The following is a 20,178-nucleotide window of genomic DNA, read 5'->3' as shown; positions in this document are numbered from 1 at the left end:
TGCAAGAAACTGGTAGCATGTGGTGTAAGTCTAGAAGTCTGGGCCAGGTTGTCAGCCAGCTGCATAATCCCACACTCATGTGAAAAGAGTTGACAATAAATCATATTAGCACATTTTGTAGCTGTGGAAGGAAAATTGGAGGTCCCATGGAGTATACCAACACAAGGAACCTTTGGGAAAACCCATGTAGATAGTCACCCAGCTGGGACTCAAACCTGGCATTAGGGAAGAGCCATGACCCTGTTAGGGCAGACACTTACTAAACTACCATGGTTAACTGATTGATTGATCCCAATGTTCTCAGTTAAGGAATTTTCCCTTACAGTTGACCTACAGTATTTTGTACACTTTTCCACTGAAAAAGCAGAATGTGTTTTTGGCTTGTTTTCAAAAATAATTTTGGTTTATTATTAACAGCAATATACGTCAATTAACCTAAAGAAGAGCATGTTAAAAAAAAAACTGTCCATAGTTCTATAAATTAAATGTGATTTTATATGAGAATGGGAAAAAAATAAAAACACAACAAGCCAAAAAAAATGTCTTTTGAAGTGTTGTTTTAAAAACAGCAGATTTTTAAAAGGAGCTAAAACTTCAAACCACTTAGAGCAGGGGTCCTCAATCACAGTCCTGGAGGGCCGCAGGTTTAGTTTTAACCTGGTTGCTTAATTAGAAAGCAATTCTTGCCAATAATTTAATTTCATGGCTTGTTAGTGCTTTAACTCTGCTATGTCAGGTAATTCTCATATCCTAGATTTTCTTCCCCTTTCTAAGGATATCATCCAAATGACTTGAAGGCTAAAATGGAGGAGTAGTTCTCAGTCCTTCACTTTTTTATTTTCACTTTCCTTCCGAGTATTTAATTAAACCCAATAGTGCATGATGAATACACTTAGGTGTAAATAGTAACAAGCTAAATGGAGAAATGCTGGTCTCTTTTGTCATTTGCATGCTAATGCTAATTAGGAGCAATTAAAAACCAAGAATACAGCTGTTTAAAACTAAAATAAGCAATAAGGGTTCAAAATCTTAACGAGCGAGACAACTAAAGTGAAGCAGAAGTGTTACTTGAGCAAGAAGTGCTTCTTATTAAGCAATTGGGTTAGAGCAAAAACCTGCAGCCACTGTGTCCATCCAGGACTGTGATTGAGGACCCCTGACTTAGAGTATATCTATCTATCTATCTATCTATCTATCTATCTATCTATCTATCTATCAAACAGAATTTATTGAATGGAAAAACACAATATGATAAGCATTGTGCAAGAACAAAGTTGTTTGTAATGTTGTATTTCTGTGGTGGCACTTATAGATTGGATATGTTGCTCTGTGAATAGGATTACTTGTGTTCTGTTTTGTGTGTTGTAGTAACCCCACTTTTTGGCACCCATTGCACGCCCAATCTACATGGAAGGGGTCTGTCTCTGAATTGACTTTTTTCAAGATTTCTTCCATCTCTTTTTTCTACAAGATATTTGTTGTGAGTTTTTCTCTTAGGGAGTCAAGGTTGGAGGGTTGTCAAAAAAGAGCCCTGTTAAAGACCATTGCACCACTCCTAGTTTTGTACTATACAATAAATAAATTGCTGTTATTGAATAATCAGCTATCGTACTCTGCCAGCAGCCATACTACATGCACTTTGGAAGAGGTCATCCACCTGAGGCTAAGCGTGTTCAGGCCTAGCCAGTACCTGGATGGGAGACCATCTAGTAAAAAGCTTGGGTTGCTACTGGAAGAGGTGTTGGTGAGGCCTGCAGGGGGCACTTACCCTGTGGTCTGTGTGAAGATCCCAAAGCCCCGGTGAAGTGAAGTGAACATTGTGCTATAAAAATGGCCCCAGCCTTTGGATGAGAAGTAAATACGCTGTCCTTCAATCAGATGTGAAACTGAGGTCCTGATTCTTTGTGGTCATAAAAGATCCCTGGCCATCCTTCATAAAGAGTAGGGTGTATCCTGATTTTCAGGTTAAATTGCCCCCCACGGCCTGATCATTCTGACCCAATAATCACCCCCTGTCTCTAATTGGCTATCTCTGCCTCACCACTTTACCACCTGTATAGCTCATGTGTGGTTAGCGTACTGGCACAAAATGGCTGCCATTGCATCATCCAGGTGGATGCTGCACATTAGTGGTATTGATTCCCCCCCACTATGTAAAGTGTTACGAGTAGTGAGAAAAGCACTATATAAATGTAAAGAATTATTAGTAGTAGAACAAGAGACTATAATGACCCTATAACTCTAATATAGGTGTTTGTAAACTTTTTTCTTCACCAAATCAAACGTAGGAAGTTGAATTCTGTTTTGTTGGGTTTTATTTCCTGCTTTCTTTTTTTAACTTTTAATGTTTCTTTTCTTTTCTTTCCCTTTGACTATGAAGTCTTTTTTATATACATTTGACTTGATTGTATGCCAAATAAAATAGAATAATTAGAAAAAAAAACAACTGGGTATTATGTTTACTCAGGTTGTCTTTTCTTATATATAAACATATGTCTGTCTGGCCTGAAAGTGAGAAGTGGAGTCTGGGTAAGGGCTCCACCTCCAAGGAAACAGAAAACTCACTTAGCCGTTAATAACACAAGCGAGGCCAGCACGTCATCAAAATTAAACCTCAGAAGAAAGTCGCTTAGCTGCTAACATCGGCAAAATGGTATCCCTTTTACTTTTCCTCTTGCCACTAATAGACAAGTGAGACGAGCAAGTTGGCAAAACTAAACCTCCTAGGAGAGAGATGCCCAGAATAGTTCCTTTCAATTACCTGACATCTCCACATTTCAGTTTTTTTTCTGATGATTTCAATAGTCTCTTGTACCCCGGGCTTTTTGCAGCATAGGCTTACAAAGCTAGTGCTTTACATTATAGTTGTTTGGACATTCAAAACAATTAAGTGTTATGAATAAGCAAAAATAGAGAAAACTGGAAGGATGCAAATACTTTTTAACTACAATTTATATATACAGTTCATCTCAATATATAATGTATTCCAAAAAAAAAACTTATTCCAAAATTCATCTCAAAAAATAAATAAAAATTTTAAATGTCTGTAATTTAGCATACATTTAACATTTTATATTTGTAACATAAGGAACAAACTACAAAATGCAATTTAAGATTCATACTAGACATGATATGTGGAGGTAGGAAATAACAAGTACCCTGATGCTTTCGTTTACAGAAAATAATTTATATATTTTCAAAGTTCACAGATAAAGGTTTCCGGAGTTTATAACTGCGATGATCAGTACTGTTCCCCAGTTGTGTGCATATATGCACATATTTTTTAAACTGTTTCTTTAATTCTGGATTAATAAATTTACAGATGACATTTTACTGTTTGCCTTTATTTGCAGTCATAACAGCATGCACTGTAATTACACACTTCATGGGAATCTGTATTTGGCAAAATATTCTACATTTCTGAAGTTACTTGTATTCAAAGCCTACAAATATCAGTCCATCTATTTGCTTACTTTACTTAGAACTTTAAAACATATTGAGAAAAAAACACTTTGAGTTCAATTAGAGCATCCTGAACATTTTATCTGTGAAAGCTGTAAACACCTTGTTTCCTTGTCATAAAAAAGAACAATTTGTTGCTGCACTTTTAAAGCAGAACTAAAAAGTCGGTATTATAAAGAATACATTTTTAAACGTCACTCAGTCCATTTTCGGTACTTGTACTTGGAATAAGACTATAGAACACAAACAGTACCAAAGGTTACTAAATCCATTTACACCTAGTGTGACATTTTAAAATCAGGTTGCTAGGCTGAGAAAAATTTCTTTTCCTCAACTGGCTGTGATAAAAGTGATGTTGACTAACAGTCCAAGCTCACAAAGGACACAAGATTTAGCTCATTTCATTCACTTAGGCATATGATATGGAAAAAAATCTGCACATTATGTTGTGTTTTCTGAAAACCTCAAAATTGATAAAAAAAACTGAATGTGTTCTTGACACCAGATTCTTTTTATACATATTTTTAAAATTCTTATAACAAAAGCAACAATAAAAAGGGCATATGAGGCAGAATAACATTTATTGAATTGCATTAAGCAAAATATTCCACTGAAAACATTTGTACATATAGCCCTTGAGTGTTTTGGCCCCAAAAGATCCCTACTGCACAATGCAAGCGTGGTAGGAGCCTCCTTTGGAGGACTTCATCAACACTTCAGCCACTGCCTCCATCCATTCCTGCTGTTCCACTTCACTTCCAGCTTTGAGGAAGAAGGTCCTTTTGCTGTCTAATGGTGTAACTGTCCATATGTACTCCTGATTGCTGGAATCAGCTTCTTTTACGTGGGCACCAATAAGGTTGATTTTCTTTAGTGGTGCCTGGGTTTAAATAAATTACTTAATTATTAGTTTTCAAATATAAATGGTAACAATTAAAAGCTCATAAAAATGTGTCCTAAGAGATCATCTGCTTTGCTTACTCCTCACTGAAAATGCAGCACTCCTAATTATCATCTGCAACCTTCATGCACTTAGAAGGAATAACACAGATTAAGAAAATACTCAAATATGCTAAACTGACAAGAAACTATCTGTACATATAGGTCAAGTGAGTAAAAGAAAAATGTTATCACACGCACAAAGGTAATGGGATGTGTGAAGCTTTGAGAACCTTGGGTGGCAAACCAGTGAGGGGTTGAAGAAGCTGATCTTGTAGGAAGTGAGAAATTGCTTGCAGTCAGGTTGTGTCACTAGCTAAACATAAATGTCAGAAAAACTGGCAGATGAAGCTAGCATAATCCTGCAGTGCTTTATCAAATTTAAAGCAGCATTTCACTGATGATGAACATTAAAACAAAAGCAAACATTTTCATTTTCAATATTTAAAGAATCAACAGTTAATTGTTGCTATATTGCATTTTATGTCTGCACATTATTGTAGCTCATTGGATCTGAAAAGATGAACAAATCTGTTTCTGATGTATTAAGAGAAATATAAAGCATAACATGTCAAACAGCATTGGGTCCTTAAAAAAAAAAAAAAACATACTGTGGAAAGGCTGCAAGAAATTTTTAGCATCTTTGAATGTCCCTAGAGATGAAGTCATCCCTCTATATATATCCACCTTCACAAACACTGTCTGTGTGTCAATCTGTGTGTCCATCTGGTCGCTCTGACTCTTTCATTCTAATAGACGGTGCATCACAAACATTTTTAGTAATAAAATGCACTGTATTTGTCATTCCAACAGATGGTGTATCACAAACATTAACACTGCTTTAAAGAGTCCCAAATGGCATGTAACAGAGGTATGTGTATTGCATGGTGCACTGCAAATGTTAACACTGAGGTCTAAATTGATTACAGTAATCCCTCCTCGATCGCGGGGGTTGCGTTCCAGAACCCCCCGATAGGTGAAAATCCGCGAAGTAGAAACCATATGTTTGTGTGGTTATTTTTATATATTTTAAGCCCTTATAAACTCTCCCACACTGTTAACATTATTAGAGCCCTCTAGACATGAAATAACACCCTTTAGTCAAAAGTTTAAACTGTGCTCCATGACAAGACAGAGATGACAGTTCTTTCTCACAATTAAAAGAATGCAAACATATCTTCTCTTCAAAGGAGCGCCGTCAGGAGCAGAGAATGTCAGAGAGAGAGAGCGAGATAAAAGCAAACAATCAAAAAATCAATACGTGCTTTTAAGTATGCAGAAGCAATGCGATAAAGCTGCATTTTGTAGAGGAGTGTCTGTATCCTCTAGGCAAACAGCCTCTGTGCAAACAGCCCCTCTGCTCACACCCCCTCTGTCAGGCGCAGAGAATGTCAGAGAGTGAGAGAGAGAGAAAAGCAAACAATCAAGCACTGCGCAGGAAGCATATCTTATATCATTGAGGAGTTTTAGTTAATATGTAATACATGCTCTGATTGGGTAGCTTCTAAGCTATCCGCCAATAGCATCCATTGTATGAAATCAACAGGGCAAACAAACTGAGGAAGCATGTAACCTAAATGAAAAGACCCATTGTCCGCAGAAATCCGCAAACCAGCGAAAAATCCGTGATATATATTTAGATATGCTTACATTTAAAATCCGCGATAGAGTGAAGCCGCAAACATCGAAGCGTGATATAGCGAGGGATTACTGTACTTATATTTCAACCCATCTTAGAAGGGTAGTTCATCTAGTAAAGCAAAAAAATGTCCCGCGTTCACAAGAGGGTGGGAATGTCCAATGAACAAAGAAAAAATAGGGGATGTATGGCATATTCAGTGTACAGAGGTTCATACAAGCACAATGCAATTGAATCAGACGGACTTAGCATTGTATCATTACTCTATGCTAGTTCCTAATAAACACATACGTCATTATCAAGGCAATAACTAGATCCATCTAAATACGTTAGGCGAATTAAGTGCGATCACTATGAAACTGCGGGGAAATATTCATGGACTGATTATTCCACAATTACAGCTTGTGTACAAATGTAATGAAGAGTACGCTGATGCCGAACAAAGCTGCAGATACTCTCACAGATCTTGTGTAAAGAGGGCATGTCATGGAACACTTTAATTTTAATGCCAAGCATTCTCAATGTTCTTCTAAACCAATCATGGCACATTTCACTGCTAACAGTATTCCTTATGCATAGCAGGGTTGATAGCAACTTGATATTTTAAAGATGTTCTACAGCAGCTGGGATAAGGAAAACTGAGAGAAAGATGTGTGATTCACAGGCAGATCCTTAAACATACAAACTAAAGAAGTTTGACAAATGACAGGAGACCAATTTGTCCCTCAAGCTCATCTGATTAGCTTATAGTGAAGTCGGCCTAACTTTCCTATACTGATATTTCTTTATGGTTGCCAATCACATGAATCTGTAGTATGTTCTAGATTCCTACAAACCTTTGTGTAAAGAAATGTGTCTTAGCTTTGGTCTTAAAAAGCACTCACCCTTAATTTTCACTAGTTCCCTTGAATATGTGATTCACTACCTAACTGCAATCAAACATATGCTGCTGGATCAACCTAAAGGGTTGTCTTTGAAAATTGTAAAGACCTGATATAGGTGTCCATGCACCCATCTCTGCTCAAGACTAAAGAGGTTTAATTCACTTAATCTATTACAGAAGATTTCAAGATGTGCACTTTGATGCTCTTCTCTGCAAGGTAAGTGTTGCTAGGTATTTTTTGTTTTATGGTGACCAGACATGTACACGGTACTCTAGATGTGGTCTCACTGCCACATAATACAATCTGAATATTAACGTCTCTTTATTTACTGCATATTGAAGTTTATAGAAAATTGCCTATTTTTCTTTGCTGTTTTAATTGCTTCTGCAAATTGCCTAGAAAATATAAACATTGCATCAATATAAACCATTAAAATCTTTTCAGTGGTTGTGAGATATAAGGAGGCATTTACACAACCAAGTCTCAATGTCTGAAACAGAACTTGGAAACAAAATCTGACCTAATGTGTATGGTGACTACATTATATGGTGTAGATGTGACCGGAGCATTTACAGTGTGAACCACTAGGAGGCACTGCAGCACCCAAAACCCCAGACACAACACCACAGACAAAGTTCTAGATGCCAATAAATACATTTATTGCAGCAAATACCTTATACACACTCTAAAACTCCAATCATATTCCTGTGCCTAAAAACTCCTGATTCTAACTCGCCTGGGTAAAGTGGAGCAGCTTCCTGTATGCTAGACTCGGCAATACTTCTGGTGCTATTGTATTGCATCCATGAAGCACTTCTATTACAACAGATTCACAGAAACAATGGGTTGGCTGTCGTTTCAGGTGGGATCAATGACTCCTTACATGGCCGAGATACCTTTATAAAAGGAAGGACATGGGTAGTTGGACATCCCAACTAGTTTGGTTGCTGATGTCTTTTCTGGCCAGGAGGCCATGAGAGTGGATGTACAAAGGGACACTACTTCACGGGGCTATATATTTCCCCAGGACTTGTGTGACAGTATTCCCCTCATGGAGCTCCCAGCTGTACACCCACAGGGCAACATGAGAGCTGTACTCCTGATGTGAAGCCCAGCGGGAGTACATGACTACCATCAGGGGAGCTGCTAAGAAATAACTTCACACAATTAAGAAAGTTCCATCTGACCCAAACGTTATTCCTGGTTTGTTATGTTGTCACACTGGAAGTACTCCCAGGTCTGCCATAAAAGGAGCTGGACAACACTTGCCTGGGAGGAGTGAAGGATAAAAGGGAAATAGAAAAAGAAAGAAAGAATTGGATTGCTGTGTTGAGTTTGTGGAAATGAGGCCTGTTAAAGGTAATTCGTTTAATAAAAGTACTTCTTTTGAACTGGGGAGTTGTTTCTGGGGCTTGGTGGAGCTTCCTAGTGGTCTCAACATACACACGTAGCTTATGTGAAATGTATGTGCTGTGCATATATTGTGACTTAGGATGCTGTTAAAGCATAAACATTTATTCCAAGGTTGTATTCTGCTGATGGGCTTAAGTTTTTCTGCTTGTTTTCTAAATAGGCTGAGTCAGCACAGAAGAACTATGGCATTATATTCCTTAACTTTTTCTGCCGTGATTTCCTCCATTTCCATTCAGAGAACAATGTGTACTATACGAAAGGAGTCCAAAGTGGTGGGACTGTACTGCTACACGATTTAATGACTCCCAATGACTGGAACTTTTGAATGAGACACCTTGTGTTTCCTTGTCATACTACTAACCATTTGCATCATTCACCATGACTGGTTCATCGTGTGACACAAAGCACAAAAATGATGTAATCAAGCCACTTGCATGAAAACTGGATATGACTGTGTAAGCTCAGGCCAGATATGGACTTCAGTACTATATTTGAAAAAAGCCTGTATCCATCCGTCCATCCAACCCGCTATATCCTAACTACAGGGTCATGGGGGTCTGCTGGAGCCAATCCCAGCCAACACAGGGCACAAGGCAGGAAACAAACCCCAGGCAGGGTGCACACACACACGCCCAGCACACACTAGAGACAAATTAGAATCACCAATGCACCTAACCTACATGTCTTTGGACTGTGGGAGGAAACCGGAGTACCCGGAGGAAACCCACGCAAACACGGGGAGAACATGCAAACTTCATGCAGGGAGGACCTGAGAAGCGAACCCACTGCGCCACCGTGCTGCCCAAGCCTGTATCCAATCTCCTAAAATAAAATACCACTTGGGTTTTGGGTGTTTACTCCAAAATTCAGTCTGTGTCAGAAATTTCAAAAATTCTTAATCAGGTCACATCTGAGTAGTAGTGTAAATGCGGCCTAAGTTTGCATCGCCAGTCTTGCATTTATATGTAATGTTTAATTTTGCCTGCATGTTGCACCTTACAGTTTTCTACATTAAACAGCATGAAATTACTTTTTGCCACCCCCTTGGGCATGGCACTTCTAGACTGATGCCTGCTCGACCTATGCTTAGTGCCATCCCTGGCTTGAAGTACATCTGCCTCTTCTGTTTTGAAACATGTAAATCCAAAACTTGCCCAATCCCTGCTGTTGTGTGAAATATTTTTTCAGCTGTCTTTTTTTTTTTGCCACAGTTGAAAATCTGTCCCATTTTGCTAAAAGCCAGGCACCAGGGACACTCGACCTAAATATATATATACAGTAGTACCAGTCAAAAGTTTGGATACACCCAGAAATGTTCATGTTTTTGATAGAAACTGATACCTTTGTATCAAGATACCATTAAATTGATTTAAAAATATAGACAAGATATTATTAGTGTTGGTAATGGCTGTTACTGCTTGAAATGCCCGATTGACTTTAATTGATTATTCACATATGACTGCAAAGCCCATTTTTAGCTGTGGGAAAACTGAATCTAACCAGGATAGGTTACAAAGAGGAAGGCCCAGATGAACAACTGCACAAGACGATAAGGACATAACAGAGTGTATGGTTTGAGAAACAAATGCTTTACAGGTCCTCAATTGGCTTGTTCCTTACATAAATGCCAAATTCCAATGTCATCTGAACAGAGACAAAGTGACTCCATCATGCTGGCCTAAGATTTGGAGCTTCAAAGAAAAAAAACATATCTGAAACTGACAAATAACAAGAAAAGGTTAAAATGTTCAAAAGAACACAAGATATTGGACAGAATATGATTGGAAAAATATATTATGGACAGCATCCTAGAGTTTCTTATTCTGTGTTGACATGGGTATTTGGTGTGCATTTAAGGAAGAAGCCAACTGAGGATCTGCAAGGTGCTTACAGTGGTGTGAAAAACTATTTGCCCCCTTCCTGATTTCTTATTCTTTTGCATGTTTGTCACACAAAATGTTTCTGATCATCAAACACATTTAACCATTAGTCAAATATAACACAAGTAAACACAAAGTGCAGTTTTTAAATGATGTTTTTTATTATTTAGGGAGAAAAAATCCAAACCTACATGGCCCTGTGTGAAAAAGTAATTGCCCCCTGAACCTAATAACTGGTTGGGCCACCCTTAGCAGCAATAACTGCAATCAAGCGTTTGCGATAACTTGCAATGAGTCTTTTACAGCGCTCTGGAGGAATTTTGGCCCACTCACCTTTGCAGAATTGTTGTAATTCAGCTTTATTTGAGGGTTTTCTAGCATGAACCGCCTTTTTAAGGTCATGCCATAGCATCTCAATTGGATTCAGGTCAGGACTTTGACTAGGCCACTCCAAAGTCTTCATTTTGTTTTTCTTCAGCCATTCAGAGGTGGATTTGCTGGTGTGTTTTGGGTCATTGTCCTGTTGCAGCACCCAAGATCGCTTCAGCTTGAGTTGACGAACAGATGGCCGGACATTCTCTTTCAGGATTTTTTGGTAGACAGTAGAATTCATGGTTCCATCTATCACAGCAAGCCTTCCAGGTCCTGAAGCAGCAAAACAACCCCAGACCATCACACTACCACCACCATATTTTACTGTTGGTATGATGTTCTTTTTCTGAAATGCTGTGTTCCTTTTACGCCAGATGTAACGGACATTTGCCTTCCAAAAGTTCAACTTTTGTCTCATCAGTCCACAAGGTATTTTCCCAAAAGTCTTGGCAATCATTGAGATGTTTCTTAGCAAAATTGAGACGAGCCCTAATGTTCTTTTGCTTAACAGTGGTTTGTGTCTTGGAAATCTGCCATGCAGGCCGTTTTGCCCAGTCTCTTTCTTATGGTGGAGTCGTGAACACTGACCTTAATTGAGGCAAGTGAGGCCTGCAGTTCTTTAGACGCTTGTCCTGGGGTCTTTGTGACCTCTCGGATGAGTCGTCTCTGCGCTCTTGGGGTAATTTTGGTCGGCCGGCCACTCCTGGGAAGGTTCACCACTGTTCCATGTTTTTGCCATTTGTGGATAATGGCTCTCACTGTGGTTCACTGGAGTCCCAAAGCTTTAGAAATGGCTTTATAACCTTTACCAGACTGATAGATCTCAATTACTTCTGTTCTCATTTGTTCCTGAATTTCTTTGGATCTTGGCATGATGTCTAGCTTTTGAGGTGCTTTTGGTCTACTTCTCTGTGTCAGGCAGCTCCTATTTAAGTGATTTTTTGATTGAAACAGGTGTGGCAGTAATCAGGCCTGGGGGTGGCTACGGAAATTGAACTCAGGTGTGATACACCACAGTTAGGTTATTTTTTAACAAGGGGGCAATTACTTTTTCACACAGGGCCATGTAGGTTTGGATTTTTTTTCTCCCTAAATAATAAAAACCATCATTTAAAAACTGCATTTTGTGTTTACTAGTGTTATATTTGACTCATGGTTAAATGTGTTTGATGATCAGAAACATTTTGTGTGACAAACATGCAAAAGAATAAGAAATCAGGAAGGGGGCAAATAGTTTTTCACACCACTGTATGTCTCATACTACACACTCTGATGTTGTTCTCCTTTTATGCGGTTGTACATCTTGGCCTTCTCTTTTTCTATCCTGGTTAGATCTAATTTGCCCTCTTTTCTCAAGACAGTAATTGACACTTTTGTAGAAAATCTTAAATTCATTGGCAATCTGTTGCATGGAATAACCTTCGTTCAGCAAAACAATAATAGGAATTAGGCATTAGGAATGTCAGTACCATGCAACCCAATTAAACGAAACAACAGATTTCAGCTCTGCTAATGCAATTACAAAGGTTTCTTTAAAAACAATGTATTTCTTTTATAGCCCAAAATCACACAAGGAATGCCTCAATGGGCTTTAACAGGTCGTTTCTGACAGGCCCTCAGCCTTGACTACCTAACAGAACAGACAGAACAAACTCTCGGCATAACCCTTGTTGGGAAACAAATTTTAAAGAAATCTCTGATAACAAAATTGACCATTAGGACACTGAAGGAATTTACTGTTGAAAATGGGGGTTTGCAGTCATCTTTATATATATATACGCTACTGTGGCTGTTCATTTATCTGTCCAGGATTTTAAATCACCTGTAGCTCGCAAACCATTTGACCTATTGACCTAAAATTTGGTATACATATATTACGTGACGTCTACTATCTGCTTTCGGGATGATGATTGACCTCCAGTTTTATTCCCCTTTTAATTTTATTGTAGAATCAACTATCGGCAGCGGCCAGCAGGGCGGTCGTGAGGCGCACGCGTACAGGCACCGTTCTCATTCCTACCACCTTCGCCGTCACTTCCCCTACCTCTTCATATCTTAAATCATTCCTGAGGCAGAATGAAGACTTAAATGCCAGCTTAAGTGAAAAGTTAAGGAAAACATACTAAGTAATTGGAACACAAACACTGACTTAATCAGTTTTAACACGAAAAGTAGCCAACGAAAGAAGAGAAGAAGCGGGATGCTAGGGTGGAGAAATGAAGAGCTGCTCAGGAAGCAGCAAGCACATCAACCTCTGAGCAAATGAATGCTAAACATACAGAGAAAGAGTAGGAAAACTAGGAATGCTCAAGTCAAGGCAGTACATCATTACTGTATGTGAATAATCAATCAAAAATTAGTAATTTAAAGTAGTAATAGCCATTAACAATACTATGTCTTGGAAGTATTTTAATTTAGTAGTATCTTGATTAAAATGGTATCATTTTATATCAAAAACATTAAAATTTCTGGGTGCATCCTAACCTTTGACTAGCAGTGTATGCTGGTATTACCCACAAACCAAAGGCAACAATGAAAAGGCTCAGCAAACCGAAAGTATAAGCTGTTAAATAAATCTTTGGCAGAACTTGAAAAACTGAAGATGCTCAGTTCACTTGAAAGGGTCTGAGGTGTTATGCACTGACACAATGCAGTTCATAGTTGTGGTGACTGCTGCAAAAGGGGACTTTCACTATGGATTAATCCACGTGGTGTGAAAATATAGGAAATGAGGACTGCAAGTGTGTGTGAGTTGTTTTTTTTTTAAATCTTAATTACTTTTTCCACTTTGCAAACCTCTTTTAGTGCACCACAAGCCCCAATCATAGACACCTTTTTTTAAACTATTGAAGGAAAATGAAAGGGTCTGACAAACTGAATACAGATATAAGGGAATACATGCAAACTTCATACAAAAAGGTAACCCAGCCAAGAACTGAATCAAGCCGGAAGAATTGTGAAGTGACAATAGTATCTACTTTGACACTGTGCTGCCCTATTTTTTAAATATTATAATAGCTCTTCCATTATATTTCAGTATACTGTAAATGTTTAGAATACTACTGAACACATATTGAACTGTATTCTATAGGGAAAAGAATGTTAAACATGACAAAAATATGAAGTGTTTAACAGATTTAACAGTTTAACAGGGCACTACTGGTGTGGTGTTTGTTTAGAATGGAACAGCTCAGTGCTACTTTTAAAGCATCAGTTTAAATGTAATTGCAGCAAAGAGATAAACCTAGCATCACTTGTTTCTGGAAAGTTCTTACACGGTCATTTGGAGTTGTTAGAATATTTATCAAGCTTCTCCTCTGCTGAATAAGGACAAGAAGTACCTGACCAGCACACCTTTAAAAATATTAACTATAGAAGGGCATTGTATTTTAAAGAATGCAACATGCAGGTAGCACTTGATCATATGAATCATCATGGAAGGGGGTTCCTCTTAAATACTCAGTATTGCAGATAGCACGTTCATACACAGTGCCTTTTAAAATGAATTAACTAGCCAGAAGTGACCACTAAGGCATTTTTAAAAGGAAGTTGTCGATTATTATTTCAAATTGGAAGTGGTTCACCTTTGATTCATCAATAAAAGAGACTCTCTCCCAGGCAGTGTAGTGTAATAGTTTTATAATATAATAATTTATAATGGTATGTTATGCGGCAAGGTTACCAGTCTAATTCCTGCATCTGACTCTACCTGAGCTAGTCGCTTAACCTTACTGTGCAGTTTTTGGACAACCGATATGATGAGTTAATCATTTCGTTCATATCTGGAAACCTCGGGTTAGCAGAACAACCCGGATAAGAAGACATTTGCTCAGATTCTTCACCCAGCACGTCTGAAATCGGCAGCTATCTGTAAACTCTGCGGTGTGTGACTGCATTTAACATAAAACAAGATACATATATCAAATATATGCATATATCGTAATGTTGTAATAGGGAAAAACTAAGGTCCTGCTGATTTTTAAAATACGACGCAGGCAAATTCTTCATATGCAAGCTATAGCTATAGGCGGATTACGCAACTGTGCAGTTTAAGACTTTATTTTGCGTATCTAGTTACAAAAATGTTTGCACAAACTCCATTCGAATGAAACTTTTCTACAATTTCTGTAAACGTGACTGTTAAACTACCATTTTGTATAAAACGTGATAACTTTATATTTTAAATGTTAATTACGGCGGCGTGAAAGTAAACTAGTGAAGGAGAGCTAAATATTCCTGGAAACGCTGCACTTAAATATCTAAGAAGAAAAGGCGCGATTGCTTCGCAGAGCTGAATAGATTAAGCTAACGTGAAAACGAGTACACGACTGAATTAAGTAAAATGTTTGACTGTAAGTGAAGAGATAATGTTGTAAGAAATAACATATTAGTTTACTCGCGTTGCTATGGAGACCGAATTGGTGACCAAGCTGTCACACTGTGGCCTATGACGCGCCGCTCCAACTTAACACAACAACGCACCAGCTCTTACCGTTTCATTCTTGCCATACATGAGCTGAGTTTCGTGTAACACAAACCACGCAGGTTTCCATCGGTGAGTGAAGTGCGAGCGCTTGAATAACCATCCTCTTTTACTTGTACTTTCGTGAGTCGTGAAATTTCGTAATGAGCCATTAGAGGTCGCAGATTCCTCAGCCATTTCTACCCTTACACATAACGGAACTGGGATTGTAACCGCGCATGTCCTTAAAATAAAAAGAACGAAAGAAACGCGCGATGGTTTATGGGAGATGTAGTTATTATAGCCGTAAAGCGCCAATAATTACCTACTAACGACATAACTTCTCAACTACATTAACCGAAACGCTCCGCTATTCCTGCTTTCGGGGAGGGGGGACATAGGCACAGCTGGAGAAAGGGATAATTAGACGCGCATGAGTGTCCAACGATCTGTGGAGAAAAGTTTTAAAAGCATCTAAGAAAGATCTGTAAGTATTTATTTTATTCGGCGCACGTTGTGATACTGCAATGAAATAAAACTCCGTTCTAAAATTAGGAGGGAAAACACTATTATGAAATGCGTGGTGTTTCGCATTGAAAGTTCTATAGGAAGAAAATGTTAATGAAAGGAAGGCTGCAATCCGCAAAGAAACACTGCAATATTTAGTAATGATTACTGGGGATAAGTTGTATTTTAACAAGGACATTACTTTTTTTAAGCAAAAGAACAAGTTAGCAGCTACTTCCCAACTGCGCTGAACTCCAAACCTCAGGACTACCCCCTCCCTCTTTTTTTTCCTAAACTTTCTTCTGGAAACACTGCGATCTGGTCTGTCAGATATCCCGTTGGAAGTGGGAGGGTCCAGATGTTGTCGAGCCAGGTCTCCAGATGTGAAGAAAACAACGACAGTCTTTCTTGTAAATAATAAGCGCGACAACGATGTCGAGGCGTGTGTGAAATCGAGTAACTGCCAAGTTTCATAGTGAAAGAAAAGCAACGGTATGTGATTCTGTGATTGAGGGAAATGTATGAGTGTGAATCAAGTCATACTTTTGATTGAAATTAGCCAAATCTGCCTTGTTCGAGATTTGAACTCGTGCAGTTGGAAGCTGTAGAGCTAGAAGCCCAACTCTAAAGCCAATACTGTATATGCGATGTTTGCGTTTAACGTATGTATTAAAATGGCACCGTGGCAGTTATACAAATGCAACGGGCAATTATGACATAGATAAAAAAAAATTTTCAAAGTTTTTTTTAGGTCGTGTAGATTAGTAAATTATGCATTTCATTAGCTTTGATATTTAAGGTTAAATGGCTTCTCAATTTCTAAGTGGCTGCTTTTCATATTACACAACATGAAACCAGTGTTGGTGGCTCCTGATCATCATGGACTTACCATTCATGCATAGCCACTGCTGATCTCACATATCACGTACAGCAGAAAATGAATGTGCATTCGATAGCTATAGGAGTAATAGCCAAAAGACTGAAAATGTAGTTTGTGTGACACTCTGATGCCTTGCGTCAATCCCATTTCGTAGACAAAAGAGCATACAGTGAAGGGACATACTAAGTAAGATAAATGATCGAATCCTGACATTTCATACTCGGGTACGTCAAGGTTTGTCTGTAATTGCTCACTTACATTGTAGTCTATACACTTGCCATAACGATCATCTTTTCAATTGTACCACTAAATAACATATATAAATGGACTTTTAGCTTGCTTACTAAGGCCACGTATATGTTAAAGTAATTTATTTCGGATAGGCCATAGGGTTGCAAAATATTATGTCAGCTTAACGTTAATTCGAATCTTAGTTTCTAATTTCCTAATGTAATACTTTCAGGATTGGTTACTGCTTCGAACCCGATGCAAACTGAGTTAAAAGAATGAACGTTTGTCTTAAAATGTAAACAAGGAATGGCTGGTAAAAAAAAACCAAAAAAAAAAACAAGCTAAACATTAACTACATGGCGCAATAATTAGCCATTCCACGCTGCTCTAGAGCCTGTATTGTGAGTCTCGGTATCTATGAGGGGTTTGCATATTCTATTCATGTCTATTTGAGTTTTTTTCTTTTTTTTTTGCACGAATGCCTTTGAGAATTCTGTAAATTCCACTAGATGGACGATCATAAACTGGACACTGCTAGGATAGCCTCCTGCTTCGATTACTTGGAACATGGATAGAGGGTGTGAGTGTGTGCAGTTATACTATTACTCCTTAGCTTCATACTTATTTCAAAAGTAAAACTGTAATTTATATACACATCTAATGGAGTTAACTTTAAAATTTCCTTAAACCAGCACCTCAAAATGCTAATCCTGTAAAGAGGATCTATGGATGGCCAGCGTACTCGTCTTACTGTTCAGTCTTGGTGAGCATTCATTTAAATATGCTAAGAACTGTTTAGTCGCATGAGCCCCAGTCAAACTGTACGTTATATCAAAAACAAAACACCTAGTTTTTTTTCTCTCCCGTGTTAAGTTGTGCATCCGCTTGTCTTTCCGCTTTCGCAGAACAGGCGTTTCTGTTATTTATGTTTAAATCATCGCCTATTGCTCTTTTTACTCACCCATCAATTTCATAAAGCTCATGTCCAGTTTAAAGTCGCGGGGAGATGGTGATGGCAGTACAGAGCGCCAGTCAACCGTGGACAAGGGCATCCCAAGACGGACTCATTAAACCACGAACTCATGATAGACACACACACACACACTATATATATATATATGGGTGATGTGCGCGATCACTGGAACAGCGACCCACTGCTATTATAAACAACAGCGGTCACTATCCAGTGGTTGAGAAATATTGGAACAGGTTTCCACTTGCTAGATCATGGCCACCCAAGCTCATCGCTTTCTGCTGTATTACTTTCAGGTCCATTTTATTATGTGATGAAAAATTTAAAACGGATCCATCAGTGATATAAAGTAATTATCGGGTCCTTATTTTAGCCTATGTGTAACTGTCGGACTTCCATCTGTGTAAAAATATAAAGTGAAATCGATACAATGAGTACAAAGCAAGAGCATATTACCACAAACTATCAATTTTATGTTAAGAGATAACGGCGAGTGTATCGTTCTCCTAGTTTCACCCAATTCAAGTTTTTTTAGTGTAGTGTTTAACTTGTGACGGAGCGCTTAACCGTTATTTGGGTTGATGCGCGCAAAAAGAGGAAACAAAAGATTCGGCGTGTGTTACCCGATCCACAGCCATGAGCGCTGCTATCACGCGCCTTCTGCGTGAATAATTACTTGGGTAATGTAAATTTTATAATGTAACGCATTATTCCAAAGCTTTTCGCGCCATCATTAATGAGCAGAGACTTAGAACAACACGAAAAAAAACAAAACGTGGAGACAGCATCAAGAATAGAGTTGGTACACCTTTGTTAGTGTTCTCCGTGAAAACTCAACCAGCTCTAAAGCGACAGTTAAGCTTAGAGAGTGCGGCGGGGATAGCACTGCCGAATCGCTTGCGCTGTGCTCATCAGGCGGCATTGCCCTATAGCAGTGCACCCAAGTGTGCTTTTTGGCACTGTTTCCTTGCACACTTTTTAATCAAATCGTGTCATTTTTTTCCCCAACTCGCAGCCTTTTGTTGCTAAGTTTCCGGTGGCACAGGGAGGACGTCTGGCGTCGGCAGATCGACACTGCAAGTTCAGGATCTCCAGGCTCGGCTAAAGAAACGGAGGCTACGGTGGACAAGTCGAGAGAAGCGGATGGGTCAAGAGCACTCCCCGGGCTTCTTCTGATCTTTAGTTTTATTACTGATGGGGGGAAAGGCGGAGCTGCTTTACCGTCAAGAAGTCTTCTCCAACGAGCTACGGATTTGTTAAATAAAACCAATCCGGGGGAAGCAAAAGAATGGGAGTGGAATCAACAGGCTGCCTCTGACCCGCACACTCACCCCGCTACCGAAACGTTCAGGAGGATATGAGCAACTTTCGTTTATTTTCTTCTTCTTTTACTCCCACGTGAGATTTTCCGCACGATCTGGATGTACATTCTGGTTTCAAAGCAGAACCGGCATTTTAGCTTAGAAAACTCAATGCCGTGGATGGTGTCTCGTGTGGTTTCATTTTAAACTTGTCTAACAAGTAACGCGGCGCTGGATGGTTTGCTGGTTTTATATGTGGTTACTTTTTAACATTCCAACTTTTAAAAATACAATTTGTGGAACATTATATATTTTTATTTATTTATTTTTTAATCAAACAACAACAATCCAGCAAAAAAGGAAATCCAATGTCAGCCTGCAGCAATTCCTCTCCGCCATCCTTTCAAAAATCCTATCCCCAATCTCAGAATCCTGCAGCCCCACCGACTCCCTCTCCATCCCCCAGTCCCCCGGCTGCTTTACACAGCCGCCTGTCCAACGGGAGTCTCAGTGCACCGAGTCCAACCAATTCCCGGGGTTCCTTCCATGGAGTCTCGTTCCTGCTTCAGATTGGACTCACTAGGGAGACAGTAACCATCGAGGCTCAGGATCTGTCTCTTTCAGCGGTCAAAGATCTCGTCTGCTCCATCGTGGACCAGAAGGTACCTTGTGTATTTTTTTTTTAAGTCCGATCAGTTGAATGGGTTTGCAGAGTTCCTTTTGCTTTAAAGACAAAAGTTTTTAAAAGTGCTGAATTTTAGCCAGGCTTGATTGTGATAATATTTCAAATTAATGTTGAATATTGTGAATTGACAGTTATAAAGTACAATACATCATGATCCTCAGTTAATTTATATGCAGGGATCGGCAATCATATTCTTTTAAGCAACTGATTAATATTTCATTTGTTTAATGCATCAGGCTTTAAAGCACGCTGGGCTGCAAGCAGCAGGTAGTGGATGGTTAAGGTCTTGCTTGAGTTAGTTTATTTACATATTTATGCTGTTGGCTTAACTTTACTGTTTACAGTTTGCATCCTGCTGTGTTGACTAAACAAAATGCTAACGAAGAGGCGGACTTCAGATGTTGAGAGGGGGTATTTGGTATTCCACTTGGCATGCGATTTACGTCACTTACGTTAAAATGAGTCGTTTATCATGCAAACAGGCGCACTTGTTATTTCCATTTAATTCGCTTCATTTATTTGTTGGGGGCAGAATCCCCGATGGACACGT

The 20,178-nt window shown here is 38.9% G+C and overlaps 2 protein-coding genes across 3 annotated transcripts in view; one reads left to right on the top strand and one right to left on the bottom strand.

The window, feature by feature from the left end:
* Positions 1-4,026: 4,026 nt before the first annotated feature.
* On the bottom strand, positions 4,027-15,262 carry si:ch73-111k22.3 (pleckstrin homology-like domain-containing protein). Its single transcript, XM_039748103.1, has 2 exons — positions 15,082-15,262; positions 4,027-4,342 (listed from the first exon to the last, which is right to left on the bottom strand). The coding sequence occupies exons 1-2, from the start codon at positions 15,247-15,249 to the stop codon at positions 4,124-4,126; spliced, it is 387 nt and encodes a 128-aa protein (XP_039604037.1). The 5' UTR covers positions 15,250-15,262; the 3' UTR covers positions 4,027-4,123.
* Positions 15,263-15,449: 187 nt separating this feature from the next.
* prkd3 (protein kinase D3) overlaps positions 15,450-20,178 on the top strand; it is a 358,336-nt gene continuing 353,607 nt past the window's right edge. The window contains exons 1-2 of one of the 2 annotated variants that reach the window (XM_039748100.1): positions 15,450-15,538; positions 18,658-19,605. In XM_039748100.1, the coding sequence (XP_039604034.1) occupies positions 19,312-19,605 (294 nt within the window). In that variant the 5' untranslated portion in view covers positions 15,450-15,538; positions 18,658-19,311. Of the gene's footprint in view, positions 15,539-15,961; positions 16,051-18,657; positions 19,606-20,178 lie in introns of those variants that run through there. The other variant, XM_039748101.1, reaches the window with a different exon arrangement.

This window comes from Polypterus senegalus, chromosome 3 (assembly GCF_016835505.1).
Source record: "Polypterus senegalus isolate Bchr_013 chromosome 3, ASM1683550v1, whole genome shotgun sequence".
NCBI classification, from domain to species: Eukaryota; Metazoa; Chordata; class Cladistia; order Polypteriformes; family Polypteridae; genus Polypterus; species Polypterus senegalus.
Note: the sequence above shows the minus strand (reverse complement) of the source record. Positions and strands in the feature narration are given on the sequence as shown.